Source organism: Neomonachus schauinslandi, chromosome 6, assembly GCF_002201575.2.
Source record: "Neomonachus schauinslandi chromosome 6, ASM220157v2, whole genome shotgun sequence".
NCBI lineage: Eukaryota > Metazoa > Chordata > Mammalia > Carnivora > Phocidae > Neomonachus > Neomonachus schauinslandi.
In genome coordinates this window covers 103004234-103021308 of record NC_058408.1, presented here as the reverse complement: position 1 = coordinate 103021308, position 17075 = coordinate 103004234, and the positions used below count along the sequence as shown (strand labels likewise).

Here is a 17075-nt window from a genome sequence, read left to right as displayed (position 1 = left end):
AAAAAAAAAAAAAAAAAAAAAAAAAAAAAAAAAAAAAAAAAGAAATGGCTCTACAGGGGCGCCTGGGTGGCTCAGTCGTTAAGCGTCTGCCTTCGGCTCACGTCATGATCCCAGCGTCCTGGGATCGAGCCCCACTTCGGGCTCCCTGCTCCGCGGAAAGCCTGCTTCTCCCTCTCCCACTCCCCCTGCTTGTGTTCCTGCTCTCGCTGTGTCTCTCTCTGTCAGATAAATAAATAAAATCTTAAAAAAAAAAAAAAAAGAAATGGCCTACATCCCCTTAAGGAATTTCCCCATAGTGTATACGCTTTTATAAAAATATTTAATGAGAAACAGAAGTGCTTAATGTGGCTGTCAGACACAGGAATTAGGATTTGAGTCACTCAATACATTTTTTTGAAACAAATGTTATTAAAAAAATTTTTTGTAGGTTTACTTCTTTCTTTATGCCCACATTTTCTCACAAAGAATTGAGGGTTGGTTACACAAACACAAATGCCACCAGAAGATAAATAAATCTGAGGAAAACTAATAAAATAAAAATACAATTAAGAAATAAATGCTAGGGTTTAGATTAGTCTGTGGAAGGCAAATCACCTGGTCCTACCCAGTTTCTGGAGCTAGGCTTCTATCAGCTTAAACCACTGAGGGAAGCAGAGTCCATCTCAAGAGCTGGCAGTATCCAAAGAGGAAAAACAAGCCATCAGCTACACAACTTTTCTTAACACTTGTGTTTCCATCACTTCTAGAAATGTAGTCAACACATACAACCATCCTTTCTAACAACAATGAAAGGCCCAAATATAAACAATTTGCTCTTGCTCTACTTTGGTTTTAGTTTGGGAGGTAACCTCAGTAGCTTTGAAATGAGAAACAAAAATCCTACTCCAACACTTAAAATTGTAGCCATCACTTAAAGAGAAATCTGTATATATATATATATACATATATATATATACTACAGAAATAACATAAGACCCAAAGAAACGAAAGACTGTAAGAAAAGATATGGTATGAGACAAAACAAACATTCACTTTCACCCACTGAGAAGTGGACAGTAATAAATGACTTTAAATAGGCAGGATTTGGGTCACATATTAAAACAATACCAGGAATGCACAGGTTATCAGTATTAACATAACTAGTCTATAGACGTCTTCTCTGATAATAATTATTATACCTCAATAAAGCAGAAAAAAATAAATTATAAATAATTTTAAAATTTTGAGAGAGAAAAATACACGATGGCCTTTCTTAGATTTTTGAAATATATATGGTCCTGCCTTAATGAAGGAGGATTAAAGTTCTCTACCCAGGTCCCTTCAAGTATTCAACCAATTAGTTTAAAAAACAAATCACATAATCATCACATTAAATTCTTAATTGACTAGCGAGGAAGCCCTCAATACAGAGTAAAACAGTATAGAACAATTTACATTATAAACAATGTATACATTTTAAAATATGAAAGCCTGCGCTTAAGGAAACAGTTGATTTTATTCAACTTCCCTCGGGACTTTTGTCCATATACAATTTAACTGAAACTGTGCAAGTCAGATGGGCAATATTTAGAACGTATTAACCTTCTCTTCACTTACCTGGTCTTTCTCATGGGGTAGAAGGCTGACAGGTGGTAGCGAGGATGGGAAAGCACTGGGATATTTGGGAGCCCCTTTGCCATCTAAGCTTCCATAATTGACCCTGTACTGCGGTCCATCTTTCAGTAACCTCCCGTTGTTCACTGCGCGTTTAGCCCCTAGTCGCAGCCGCTGCTGAAAGGCTGGGTTGTTGGTGGTGCCTGTGAGATCACTTTGACTTCTGAGATACTTCTCAATGTTCTTCAGGGAGGAGCCATTTGGCTCCTCGAGTCCTTCAATTGCTCTCCTTAAAAGTTTATTCCAATCCACATTGCGGAGATCATTACATGATCCCCTAGACCCCTTGGTTGACTTGGGAAAAGTGCCTGGTTTAACTGATGAAAAGCGCCCAGGGTTGTCTGGGTCCTTATAGGAGGCAAGGCCTTTGTTGGTGACTTTGAGAACTGAGCCATCCTGAACACTGAGCTCCAGCTGCTCCGAGACTGTCTTCTTATCCAACCCATGGGAAGTGCTGACTGCATGGCAGATTCTCTCTTCAGAGGGCCTTTGCTTTTGCTTTTTTATTTTCTGTATAGCTTCAAGAATCCACTCTGTGTAAAGTGGGTTTGCAAGTTTTACCATGGTTGACAAATGACTTCTTCAATACCAAAGTTACCCATAGAGGTTCTCCTTGTATTTAACAGAACTTGAACATTTAAAAGTCATTTACAACTCAACAAACGGGCAGAATATTCCAGACCTTATTAAGCAAAACCTCACAAACATCCATCCTTAAGAGATTAAAAACAGGACACACTGGAAATGTTGATAGTTGTCTTATTTGACCAACAGGAAAGACTGCATTCGGGCGAAGAACATCTTTAACAAGGAAATCAAGACCTTAAAGGATAAAAAGGGGGGAAAAGGCTCTTAATAATGGAACTTCTAAAAATAAAAGGCTCTTTAGTATTATTTTTCAGATGCAAAAGGACCACAGAAGTAATGACAGGCAGGTATTATGTAACAAAGCCACAGTGACTAAATTTCCTAACCAGAAACTGGGTCATAGTCTGAGAAGGAAATTTTTTTAGGATTTTCACTTGTTATTTATATGAAGTCATTTATAGGGTATTTAAAAGATCATACCTAAGTTACTTACTTAGTGGATTAACCCCTATTGAAATTAATACAATTACATGAATGGTTCAAGATATATATCTATCATAAACATAAAAACAATCATAAACATAAAAGCAAAGAAAAATTCTATGACACAAAAACTCTGAGGAACGTAAAAGTGACCCTTGAACAATGCAGGGAATTGTCAAAAATCTATGTATAACTTCTGACTCCCCAAAAACTTAACTACATATAGCCTACTGTTAACTGGAAGCCTTATACAACATAAACAGTTGATTAACACGTTTTGTATGTTATATGTATTTTATACTGTATTTTTACAATAAAGCTTGAGAAAAGAAAATGTTATTAAGAAAATATATTTACAGCACTGTATTTATCAAACAAAACAAAACAAAACAAAAAACCACGTGTAAGTGGACCCACGCAGTTCAAACCCATGTTGTTCAAGGGTCAACTGTACATTAACTTTACTTCAAGAAATCTTAAACTTGAAAAAAAAAAAAAAGAAGGCAATAATCCTGATTCTTCTATTTCAGCTAGATATTGTATTTCCCAAGTCTCACACGTAAGAAAATTTCCCAACTAGCCACTTCTACAGAATCATATCCTCCCATCCCTTTGCAAAAGGTCTGTGACACTCTCTAATCCACAGGTTAGAAAACTGAAACTAATATGGTAATATAACACTTCACCTTTTAAATAATATACCATTCTAGGTATCTTAATACCTGCTCAATACAAGGAAGGTTCATACAAATCCGATTCCAGGTAAACAGTTGTACTGCTCTCTGAAAGCCTCCTGGTGTACACCAAAACCACCCTACATCTCTAGTCTCTATTGAGTGTACCTGCAAAGAACACTAGGAGAAAGTGCCCTGGCCCGGGAGTTTGGTCAGATCTGGGCTCTAATCTTGCCTTCCACTGATAATATCCACATCTGAACTCTTTTTATAGTTTCAAGTTTACAGAGTAGGCCCACATGTAATTTGTCATTTAATCTGCAAGACAACTCTATGGGTAAACTGAGGTTCAGGGGAAGATGGAACTCACTCAAAGTAACAGTCTATTGTAAACTTAAGGCTCAAATGCCATTATTCTAAAAAATCCAAGTCCAGTGCTATCCTCACCTGAGCCACACCTGCCTCTGAAATCAGACTAATGGTATGAAAACTAGCTCTACCAACATCTAGCAGAGACACCCTGGGTAAATGAGTTAAGTTTCAGTCACCTTACCCGTGGGGAAATAACAGTATAACCCTCACAGGAGTGTTAAAAGAGAATTACGTGAATATGATATCTAATAGTCAACATACAGTAGCTATCATCACTTCCCATTAATGCAATGTCTGTCACTTTGAAAAATACCTCATAAAAAAATTAAATTTATTTCTGGTTATTTATTTATTGTACCTACAAGGGAATAACATCTTTCCTCAAAACTTTAGCCAGATATAATGAAAAACATAACATTTGCTCTGTTGCTGAAAAACTGGGCCATTGAACTATACTTGCTCAGTCAGCTTGAAAGAGGCAATTTAAAAAGAACTGTCCTCTTCGCAGTCAGTAAACCGTAGGTTCACTCCATTTTTTTCCCCTCGGATTCAGAAACTTGGGGCTAAAGGGACTGGAGAGGTCATCCCATCTAATCTCTAGTTATCCAGTAAAAGATCCCTTGTTCAATAACCCCAAGAGATGGGCCATCAAGTCTTAAAATACTTCCAGTGACAGAGAATTTATCACTTTTTGAGGCAGTTCACTCCACTGTTGGACAGCTCTAACTCTAATATATTCTTTGCTCACAAGAGCCAAAATCTGTCTTCCCATAACTTCTACCCTTTAGTCTTGGTTTCCCTAAAACAATCCCAAGGAATTCTTACTAATTCTTTAATATGACAGGCCTTCAAGTATTTGAAAACAAGAATCTTTTGAAAACCACTAAAATTGAACTCCACTCTACCTCCCGCCCTACTTTAGACCACTCATATTCCAGTTCCTTAACACTTCCACATCACATGGTTTCCAAGCACTTCCTTCTTTTGGTTGCTCACTAGTTTGGCTAATGCCCATCTTAAAATCTGGCAGTCCAGGCATTATCCAAGTATAAATGTAATCCAAGGTTACATGAACTTTCTTAACAGCCTTGCCACACAACTGACTCATGCTATCCATGCAGTCCAACTAAAAATCCCAGATCTTCAAAAATGCTGTCAAGCTGAGACTTTCCATTCCCTTCCTTGTGCAAATATAAATGCTGGGATTTAAAATTTATTACAGTTCAAGTTCATTTTGTTGGTGGTTTGAGTCTATCTTCCAACCTGTTAGATCATTTTGAATCTCGATTCTGTCATCTATGTCATCTACAAATCTAATAAGCACTCCCCTTTGTGTCATTATATAAATCACTGAAAAAAAATGTTAGACTTGGAATATGGTGTGTTTAGGAATGAAATCACTGGCTTTCATAATGCAACTACTTTCGAGATAGAACATGGGAATCACTGTGTTATTAAGTTTAGAATAGGACACATCTTTTCAAAGTAAAACAGTTTGGGGCAAATTTCATTAGAAGACATTTCACTATGTCCAAATAATGTTTTCATCTTTCATCATTTACCCAGGATGAATCAACTAGTTTAATTTGATTGTACAAAATACAACTACAGGAAGCAGGAGAAGAGGTCACAGAAAAGTATATAATATTGCAAAGGTGGTCTCAGGCATTTTGGTTACACAAGTAAATGAACATACCTTAAAACAAAAACTAATAAATACTCAAAATATACTTTCATTACAAGCTATTACCACAATCTTTACAATCAACAGAATCATTCATATCCATTAACAACACATTTCTTTAAGACTGACATTTTGTATCTTAAAATGTAATAAAATAAGGGAAAATACCAGAACTGGAACTCCAAATGTATTAACAGTCCATGACAAAAAAGAAGATTGTCCAAATCTTCAAGCAAATCTGCCAAAGGAAAAAAAAGTAAATGTTAATTTGGGCATAAAGACATCCTTCAACTTCAGGAACCATCTATGGATCTTCACAACTATCCAATACAAACAACTGCAATGAGCTTATTAGCACTTTACTTTTGGTGCTATATTAACTCTTTCCTACCACTTACGGGTATTTAAGAACATGAATTCAGGACAGGAAATGAAGCTCCAAAGCAGTGCTTAAAGAAAAAAATTTGGGGGCGCCTGGGTGGCTCAGCCAATTAAGCGACTGCCTTCGGCTCAGGTCATGATCCCGCTCCGGGATCGAGTTCCACATCGGGCTCCCTGCTCGGCAGGGAGTCTGCTTCTCCCTTTGACCCTACCCCCTTCTTGTACTCTCTCTCTCAAATAAATAAAATAAAATCTTTGAAAAAAAGAAAAAATTTTTGCTCTTAGCTTTAAGACCAGATGTGTTTCCCAAATTTTAAAACCCAGGTTGTGATAGGGGCACCTGGGTAGTTCAGTCAGTTAAGCGTCTGACTCTTGATCTCAAGGTTTTGAGTTCAAGTCCCACACTGGCCTACTCCAAAACAAAAACAAAAACAAAAAAAAAACAGGCTGTGATAGAGTCTAAGAAAGAATCTTATCACGGGAAAAAAAAATCTTGGTATTACTCAAATAGCCGGGCAGGTATAACATTTTGTCTGAAAACAAAAAAGTCAAATGCTGTTTGAAGCTCAGTTACTAACTTTCCAAGAAACATTCACTATTTGTCCCAAAGGTCCCTGGCATCTATGTACTGACTGGATAATCAAGATATGGCCAATAACTGCACCTAAGAGAAGGATGTACCAGTTTCCACAAGAGTCACTTCAGGACCATAGTGATCATTTTCACTTCAAAGGCAAAAAATAAATTTAAAACAACATTGTGAATAACTGCATTTGATCTTATACAAAACAACCAAGCAACCTTAGATCCTCCTTTTCCCCTCCCCCAGCCACAGACACACACACACCCCACTCCTCAATTTAATCTCAAAATTAGCTCTCATCTGACACCAACCAACAGAGTTAATTAGGCAGAAGCAGATGTAACTCAGCAGCTCTATGCTACAACCAGAATCAGTGTTAAAGCGAGGAACAAAATCAGTAGTCGCTTATCTGTAGCCAATTCTCAACTAAACACATAGTATATTATCCACTGCAAATTTTTTTAATCTTAGGTGGGTTTGTTACTGACATCCCACTGCCCCACTGTAAATTGGTATATGCTAAGAGAATAGATTGAAAGCCAATTTAATTTTAGTTTAAGCAGTATCTAACTAGAAAGGCAAATCTACAGAAAAAAAATGCATTAATTCATTCAAAAGCCAAATAGAAATGCTTTTTTCCCCCTGATTTGGAATTAGCCACACCACTTCTCTTTCTCAGAGCACTAGGATTTGTTTTACATGTAGATAGGACATTCTATCAGACGTACAACCCTAAAAATCATTATTCTCTTTTAATTTTTTTCTATAAAATGAAAGTTGGACTAAAAGGCTATCAAAAAGAGAGTGAATCATTCCAAATTAATTCTGGGGACTCATGCGACATCAAATTAAATTATTCTATTTTCTAAGGTTTTGAATCACTTTATTTTTAACTACAAAATGGTATCAGTAAATTATATGGTTGTATGGATGTATTTACATCATTCATTACAAACTATTCTAAACAGATCTAGAGAAATGCTTAGTCCAACACGAGCTTTTGGCTTCATTAGTATTATATAAATATCAACACTATTCAGAAATATTCACATCAGCATAAGAGGAGTCAAAATACCCTGGATTATAAATATTATGTGAAACCTCCTCAACGCTTTCACTAAAGCTGTGTGTTGTTTCAAAATCAATGTTGGAACACTCGAGTCATATCACAGATGAGCCAAAAACAGTTAAAAAAAATAAAGATTAACAATAGAGTTTACTCTTTTGTCATCCCAGGTTTTACTTGCTAACAGTTATTTTTAGTTTTCTCACTTTTATATGCTCCTGGATTTTTTCACAGCCTATTATGTAACTGAGTGAGGATCCACAAATCTTAACAGTATCTTCTGAAACAGAACATACAGTGCTTAAGGGAAGAGACCTTAACTTTTTTTCTTGTATAACTACTCAGCACAGGCTATTTGCACACTTGCTCAAAATAGTGTCCACAGTTAACAAGTATCTGCTATCTGACAACATCAAACATCATCCCATTTGTTAACTTTCAAGTCCTGGATATATCTATTTCCCTGAAAATTAATGCTCAAGGCCCCAAATATGTGGAGTGGAAGAAAAGGATACAAATATTAATCAAAGAACCACCAACAAAATTTAGGAAGATATTCCCTGTATGCAACCCTATGGTAGGTACTAGAGGCATAAGAAGCAATTCAGAAACAACAAAGCACTGTCTGGTGGTTCTTCAAAAAGCTAAATAGGAAATTACCATAAGACCCCACAATTCAACATCTAGGTATATACCCTGATGAACTGAAAACAGTTACTCAAATAAGTACACACACACACACACACACGTTCATAACAGCACTATTCGCAATAGCCAGAAAGTGGACGTAGACCAAATGTCCATCAATAGTTGAATGGAAACTGGGTGATGGGCATTAAGGAGGGCACACAATGGAATGAATACTGGGTATTGTATGCAACTGATGAATCACTGAACTCTACTTGAAACTAACAATACACTAATGTTAGCATATTAATACTAATAATAATACACTATAATACACTGAAACTAATAATAACACTATGTTAATTAACTGAATTTAAGTAAAATAAAAATTTTTTAAAGCAATAAAGTAAAAAGTTAAAAACAAACAGGTGAATGGATTAACAAAAGAGGTATATCCACGCAGTGGAATATTATTCAGTCATAAAAAGAAATGAAATACTGACACATGCTACAGTGTGGACGAACCTTAAAAACATGTTGCAAAAGAAGCCAGACACAAAAAGTCACATATGGTATAATTCAATTTATATGAAACATCCAAAATAGATTAATTCATACATAGAACATAGATTGGTGGGGCCTGGGGAGTGGAGAGATGAAGAGAAACTGCTTAATAGGTAAGGGATTTTATTTTAGTTTGATGAAAAGGTTTTGAAACTAGATAGAGGTGGTGGTCACACAACACTGGGAATGTACTAAATGTCACTGAATTTGTTCACTTTAAATGGTTAAATTTATGTTATGTAAATTTCACCTCAGTAAGTCATTAAGAAAAAAAAAGAAGAAAGCACGAAACTATAATACCAACCATTTTCTGACACCTACTGTGGGTCAGGCACTTTACATAGATTATCAGTACATGTACACAGATTATCAGTAAACCTTAAAACAACTCTATAAGGTAGCACTGTTGCCCAATTTTGCAAAAAGAAAACTGAGACATGACTCATCAATGCTTCAGATCACTAAGTCATGAATGATTTTACTTTAGATGCTAAAACTAAACTCTTTCCTGTGTCTCCACTGGCTTTCCAAATTAGACTCCTTGGATCTCTTGTGAGAAAGTGCCTCAGGTATCACCTCCAGATGCCCCTGTGGGTTAAACACTAGGGTTACATAACTCCCTGCACCCAACAAAGGAGCTCCATTTTAACACTCCCATTCATAATAGGCTTCTCCTGAAGATTCACTTCACAGAAAGGGTTCCTCTGACTACAGAAGGGTAAAAGTCTGGAAACCACTGTGACTTTACCTTGCTGAGTGGGCACAACACCCCTTGAGTGGATGGGATGTAAACTGGACCTTGAAAGACAAGGTAGAACTTGGACAACTGCTCGGTTTCTTCACCCAAATGAAATGAAAATACAAATCCTTCATGGTCCAGTAAAAACCGACACCTTCTCAGAAGCCCTACATCTCTTTGTCTAACAGGAAGCTTTTAGCTATCTTAATATTTTAGCATTCATTTTCCACTTTGTATTATGCTCATGTGTGTCCTGACCTCATCTCCCTTACTAGAACTGTGAAATTCTTAAGAGCAGGATTCATGTTTGATTTCACCTTTGTATGCCCCTAGATTCCCCAGGACCACTACTTGAACAGAAGAGGGGTGCCGTGCCTATTTGCTAGATGAACACATCAGTGAACGAATGAAGGGAATCTAGCAGAGGGCACAGGAGCTAAGAATGAACTGCCTAAAAAAAGGGACACCAAGTCCACGTGCATGCCTTGGGCCAGTTACGTGCTGAATAGAAGTAAGAAAGTTGGATGTAACAAAAACCAGGCTGAGGCGTGTGAACATGACAGATGAAGTAATAGGAAGCCAATGCAGGAGTAGTGACACAATACGGCATAGTGAAGTGCACCCACACACACGCACAAATTTGTTGAATGTCTGAATCACTCCGGCAATAGTATCCATCCAATATAAGTTGAAGGGAAGGATGACTGAACAAACAAAAGCAACCAGGACTTCGTCTCTCCCAATATCAATCTTGTTCAACTTATATTTATGAGCCTAACTCAGCAGCAAGCCCAGAGTAGGCACTCAATAAATGTTAATTGAATTGAGTATTTAATTCCCCATTTTGGGGGGAATAATACTAAATTCTTTCTCACTACTCCTTAACATTGAGAGTTTTCAATTCACAAGCTAATAATGTTTTCCAAGGATTTTTAAGAGGCTAAATCACCATGAAAATTATCATTTCAACTAATACATATTATATTAATTGGAAGCTTAATTTTTCATGTCATGCTCTCCTAGTTGACAATATCCTTGTTATGTCATTAAACTATAACTGTGTAAAGCTGCTTCAACAAACAATAACTGAACCATCAATAAACTATTATGGCTTCCATAATCCCTAGCAAAGATTAGTTTCAACATCATCATCACAAATTAGTAGAGACATGCCCCAAATCTCCTGGTGAAGCCCAAGAACTAGGTTTGCATAGTCATCCCTACATTTAAGTGCTCAATAGTTTCAGTCTCTAAACTTTAATCACACTGTTAGGAACCTCACAGGAAATATGATCCCTTGTAAAACAGAGGATTTTAGAGACAAGATGAAAAGTCATTTGAAGACATCAGGCCTTTGGAGCCAGGATACACTGATTGGTAATGATATTATTATAACTAAGCACTCTCACTTAAGAAATAATCAACTAAATTTAGAATGTCTTTTTTTGGCATTTAAAAATTCCTATTCAACCCTAGACTTCTTCCTGATTATAAATTAGCTTTAACCAGGTTTAATGACAAAGACTGAGAACAACGTATTGAGAAAAAAAATCTGATTATTTTGAAAATACAGATCATAAGAATTCTGCATTAGCTTTATTAAAAATGTCTTCAAACAAGATATCTTGTATAGCCTGAAAACCAATTAGGGTTCCCCTCTGAGAACCTCAAGAAAACTACAGATCTATTTTTAAAAATGAACACATGTACATATAGTCATTTGCATACAATTTCAAGGGTTTATAAGACCTCTATCACCTATCCCAAGACGCCCTAAGGCCCACTAACTACTCTACTTACTTTAATATACACAGAGAGGTCAATAGTTTTATTGAGTTTCAAAGTAACTATCTCTATGTGTGCTTTATTTATTTATTTTTTTAAAGATCTTATGTGAGACAGACCACGAACAGTGGTAGGGGGGAGGTCAGAGGGAGAAGCAGACTCTCCAAGGAGCCTCAGTGGCTCTGAGGCTCGATCCCAAGACCCTGAGATCATGACCTGAGCAGAAGTCAGACGCTTAACCGACTGAGCCACCGGGCACCCCTGTGTGCTTTAATGAGGACATGTTACATTATAAGAAAGTTACTCTCATTGGTTTTGGATATTATCAAATAGGGGTCTGGAATATTATTCAACAAGGAGGTGTGCTGTGATGGGACATACCTAGAAGAGTTCAGGGATCAAGTCCCCACTTTGCCAGCTACCTAAGTTGTGGGATACTGGACATGTTAATCAATCTTAAGTCTCAGTTTTGTCCTCTGTGAAATAGATTATACATCCCTGTTTGGCAGAACTGTTAAGAGGAATAATTGAGATAACAAATATGAAAGAACCAAGGATGGTGGCAGACACATAGCAGGAACACAATAAAATGCTAGCTCATAAAAGGAAAAAGGGCAATACAGTCAGCTGGAGACCTGTAAAATCTAATCTGGTTGAACTTCTGTCTATATGACCATTTTCTCCTAAGAGACAGGGGAAGTCAGCACCTGGCCCTTAGCTATAGTTGCAGACAAGTAAAAATTCAAGACAGCACACAGAAGAAAGTGAACAAAAGCAAAAATAGATTTGTAATGGCAAGGATAGGGTCAAGAACAGTGTATTTTACTCATAATCATACATCTTTTAAGGTCAATAAAGCTTTTAGAAGATAATACCGCACAGGAGAATATCTTCTTGACCTGAGGATAGGAAAAGAGTCTTAAAACAAGACACAAAAAGCACTAACCATAAAGAAAAGACCAATAAATTTGACTCCATTAAAATTAAGAACTTCTGTTCATTAAAAGACACCATAAAGTAAGTGAAAAAGCAAGCCACAGAATGGAAGTAGGCATTTGCAACACAGACACATGACAAAGGATCTGTATCTAGAGTAAATAAAGAACTTCGAGAAATACCAATAAAAGACACAAGGCCAATTTAAAAAAACAAATAAGGGGCAGACTTGAACAGGAATTTTACAAATGAGGAAATTCAAATAGCCAATAAATATATGAAAAGCTATTCAACCTGGTTACTAACCAGTTAAATGCAAAGTTTACCAGATTGGCTAATTTGAAAAGCTAGCAAATCTGAGATTTGAAGAGGACAAGAAGCAATGGGAATTCTCATATATCACAGAAGGAAGTGTGGTCTGGTACAACACTTTGGAAAACAGTTTGACTAGTACCTAGTCAAGTTGAAGACAAGCATACCTCATGACTAGAGCGACCATACAAATCATCCAGACACTTTTGAGAATTAAAGATATTCTATTAATAATTACACTGTGACAACTAAGCTAGCATAAATGGTCACCCTGCCCATGAACTAGCAATTCCATTCCTAGGTGTACACCTTAGAGAAACATATGCATTTGTGTAACCAGATGACGAGTACAGGAACACTCATAGCAGCTCTTTTCACAATTTCCCCAAACTGGAAACAACTCAAATATCCAACAGTAGAATGGATGTTTAAAAAAAATTTTTTTGTGCAAGACTGTGAGTCTTACAAAAAGGTGCTTTATTAAAGGTGCTTTGGAAATGCAAATTAAAACATTTTAAGGGAAGAAAAATATCCCTTCATCACACTTCTCCCATCCATGCAATATTACCATTCTGCAAGCAAAGACTGATCACTATAGCTCACACATCCCTAACTTTCATAAAACAATTTTCTTTCTGCCTACTTTATACAAATACAAGCAAGTATACGCATGTGGAAAACTGAAGGTATTTTGTAGAAAACGAGCTAAGAGACTGAAAAGTCACCTGGTTAGGAATCCTGGCATTTAATAAAGCCAGACCAGTTGGTTAACCAGTAAGTAAAAATCCATGAAGTTTTTTGAAGTACATTAAAATTACTTATTAAATTCCTCAGCTACCTTTCCACACTCACCCTATTTTACCTTTCATTCACATTATGCCTTACATGTGACAGTTTCAATCTTATCTTCACAAGAAGCGCATGAGATAACATTTGGCATAACGGCAATGACGGAACACCCACTCTACTCAGAGGCCCAGGTATGGTTGGTAGGTAAAACTTCTACTGATCATGTTATCACCCCCAACCAGTCATTCCCCTAAATTCCTCCTTTAATGTTACCACCTTCCTCTATCTTCTCTCTCTCTTTTTTTTAAGTCATCATTTCACCTCCCCAACCTTCAACCCTAAGTAGAGGTTCTCAGGTAAAAATCTATCCTGTACTGAAACAATGCACTATTTTCCTATTCTTCTTAAAAACATAAGAAGATTGCCCCAATTCATTTTGATACATATGTGCAGAATTTATGGGTAAGAATGGAATGAATGGAGTGTTTTATTTCAGGGCTATCACTGAAAATCTAAGATACACAAGTAAGACAGAAGAATGTACTTCACTCACAATTATACCAAAATAGTAATAACTTTTTTGGAGCACCACAGAACACTATCCCAACATAATTAATTCCCATGTGCTACTTTCATCTCCTGTCCATATACAGAGGAGTCTTTATATACTCTACCTTGAATTTCTTCCTACCACCACCCCGAACATACTTGATACTAGGTTCATTGGTTCTCTTTTCTTATTTTCCACATCTGTAATTCTTTATCACTATTGTCTCACAACCTCTGTCCAATACTCTGTTTATCACATCCCAATACCTTCTCCCAATTGCATGGTTTAAACTCCTTCATGGGGCACAGGAAACCATTTGTAATCTAGCCCCTCCTCTTCCTTTGCCCCTTGTCTCCCACAACTTCCTGCACTCTACCCATACCAAAGTACTTACAAATTCAAAAAGACACTATGTCCTTTCCCAAGGTAATACTGGAGCTTCCCCGAGACAGACACCCTGACCAGACACCAGACCTTCAGACTCCACCTCAAGTTTCACCCAAGAAATCCAGCCTGTCAACAACCTGGTCTTCCAAAGTAACACCTTTCTTTGCCCTATCCCCACTCCTGGTGCAGTCAACCAAATCACCCAGACCCACTGCCCAGCCCCACCCATTTTTTTTTTCCACACCCGCCACCTTTTCTCAATCCCTGTAAGATCTTCTGCTACAGATATTATGCAAGTTCTGCTCTGCTGTCTTATCATCATTCAAGAATCTCCCAAGCATATCCATGTCATTCTTCCATGTTTTTTTAATGTTTCATAGACCCCAGACTTCCTTTATAATTCCAATGCCAGTTTACACAGATACCTGCTTCCCACCACAGCAACTGTACTTGCTCCTCACATTCCCCCAATACTTCCCCCAATCCAATATCTACTCTGCACTGCTCTCAATACCACTCCATATCCACCACACCCAAACCTATTCTTACTGTCCCAGATAACTGCAATCCCACCTTTCTGCATCATTTCACCTACCCTCACATACCCCTCAGTTCCCCTTCCACATCTCCAATGTTGCACCTCTCCCTACCCTCACTTTGCACCTGCTTGCACACCTCCCGTTTCCTCTCGCACCCACCCCCCCAGTCTTTCTAGACATTCACTGGCCCCCCACCGTTCCTACCAGGTCACTCCCACTCAGAAAACACCTCCAAACCCCCGCCTTCCAACCACCCGAGCCCCGCCCCCACCCCGGTATCGCCCCGCCCCCTCCACCATCGAGCCCCGCCCCTTGCCCTGGAGGCCCTGCTGAGGGGCGGGGCCTGTCCCTCCTCCCTTTTCCCCCGCCCCCTACCGTCACGCTCAGGGGCAGCCTGACCCCGAGCGGCCCCGCGGTGACCCTCGCGCAGAGGCCTGTGGGAGGGGCGTCACAAGCCCCCGATCCCCCCACCTTCCGCCCCCCTCCCGCCCAGTCTCCTCCCCCTGGGAATGCGCGGGGTGGGTGACAGACCTGGCCGCGCGCCACCGCCACCGCGCCTGCCGGGGGCGCTGCCGCTGCCTGAGAAAGAAGCCGCGGCTGCCGCCTGGAGGAGGTGCCGTCGCCTCCGCCACCGCTGCCGCCGCCGCCAGGGGTAGGAGCTAAGCCGCCGCCATTTTGTGTCCCCCTGTTGTTGTCGTTGACATGAATCCGACATGACACTGATTACAGCCCAATGGAGTCTCATTAAACCCGAGCCGCGGCCCCGCCCCGGCGCTGCTCCATTGGGCGAGACCACAGACACTTAAGGCCACCCGTTGGCCTGCGGGTCTGTCCGTCACCCACACACTAGCCACTCTGCAGCCCATTGGGGCAGGTTCCTGCCGGTCATCTCGCCTCCGCATAGACACACCCCTCGACCCATCATCTCCCCCCTCCGGAACCACCCCGGGGGTGGGTCCACTGCCAGTACCAATCAACAGACCGCGGAGCCCGCCTCTTCTGGGCACCTATTGGTCCATGCGTTTTTCTCTCTCCCAGACACCGCGCCACCTCTACTTCCACCTACCCGCCCCCTCTACCTCTAGAAATGGATTGGGTCTACTCGCAGGAGAAGCGCTTGGCCTTATTGGCTGCACACAACGCCAATCAGAGGGTCTTTTCCCTCTCCCCTCCCCCACTCAACCCCAAATCCCCTAGCCCGCAGCTAAAGTTTGTGTGAGAGCTGATCGCTGGCGGCGGCCGCAGGATTTAGGGGTGGGCGCGGGCGGGCGCGCGCGGGCGGGCACGCGAAGTTAAAATTCGAGGTTCTCAGTCGCCAGCTCCCGCGGTGGAGCGCGCGGACGGGCGCGCCGCCCGGAGCGTTCCATCCCGCCCCCTCCTCCACCCTCTCCCGTCCCGTCCCGGGCGACTACTCGCCCGCCCCCTGGCTCGCATCCTTACCCCCCACACCCCCCTACCCTGCAAGCCCCAGGCCGGGTGCAGGCAGAACGATGTCGCTGCAGCCTCCTCGCCATCCCATGCCGAAGGGGAGCAAGCCCCCTACCCGCCGGGCGTGCACCCCCCGGCTCCACACTCGCCCGTGTCTGCAAGCACGTGCACCGTTCGCCGCTGCCTCCAGCCACCCCGGTCCCCGGCTAACCTCGCCTGCAGCCCGGCCAATCGCTTGCTGCCCTTTGTTGCTGCAGCCCGGGTCTCCCCGCTGCCTTCCTCAGCCTCCGCCTCGTCCTTTGCCAGCCGCCCGGGTCCGCAGCGCCGCGCTCCCCCCGCCCGGGACCCACCGCCGCCGCCTCCTTCTCCTCCTCCGCCTCCTCCTCCTCGGCTCCGGGCTGCAGCGCACAGAGCCCGAGGCAGCGCCGCCCAGCCCCGCTCCCCCCGCGCCGCCAGCTAGCCCGCCCGGCCCGGCCGGGGGCGCAGCCTGGACCCCGCCCGCCCCAGTCCCCGCCCCGGGGGTACCTGCCTCCGCCCTGGGGGGCTCCGCTTGCCGCCCTCGGGGGAGGGCGGGGATGCCGGTGTCCGCGGGAGGATGGGGAAGCCTGGGCCGTTTGGGGCGGGGAGTGTGCCCGCCAGGGCTGGGACTGAGAGGTGCGGTCCTCGCCAACGCGCCCCCCCCCGCCGCTGTGGGCCCCAAACTTCGTCCTCCACCCGGGCCTTACACCCTCGGGTGATCGCGGCAATTTGGGGGTAGGAGATGCCTCGGGAGCTGTGTCTACCCTGATCAGGAGGAAGAGGGAGCAGTGACATTCAGCGACCGCGGACAGGGCACGGCGGCAGCATCCTTGGGTGGGAGTGGGGATGTCAGACGCGGGCAGGAGGGGGAAAACTGCCCCCTCAAGATGCCCTCTCCCGGCCTGCGATGAGCTGGA

General features: G+C 41.4%; 1 protein-coding gene across 3 annotated transcripts in view; it reads right to left on the bottom strand.

Annotated features, from left to right (window-relative positions):
- Positions 1–5692, bottom strand: part of KAT6B (lysine acetyltransferase 6B) — a 170340-nt gene extending 164648 nt beyond the window's left edge. For 2 of the 3 annotated variants that reach the window (XM_044916079.1, XM_044916080.1), the window contains exon 1: positions 1597–2211. In XM_044916079.1, the coding sequence (XP_044772014.1) occupies positions 1597–1679 (83 nt within the window). In that variant the 5' untranslated portion in view covers positions 1680–2211. Of the gene's footprint in view, positions 1–1596; positions 2476–5622 lie in introns of those variants that run through there. The other variant, XM_044916078.1, reaches the window with a different exon arrangement.
- Positions 5693–17075: the final 11383 nt, after the last annotated feature.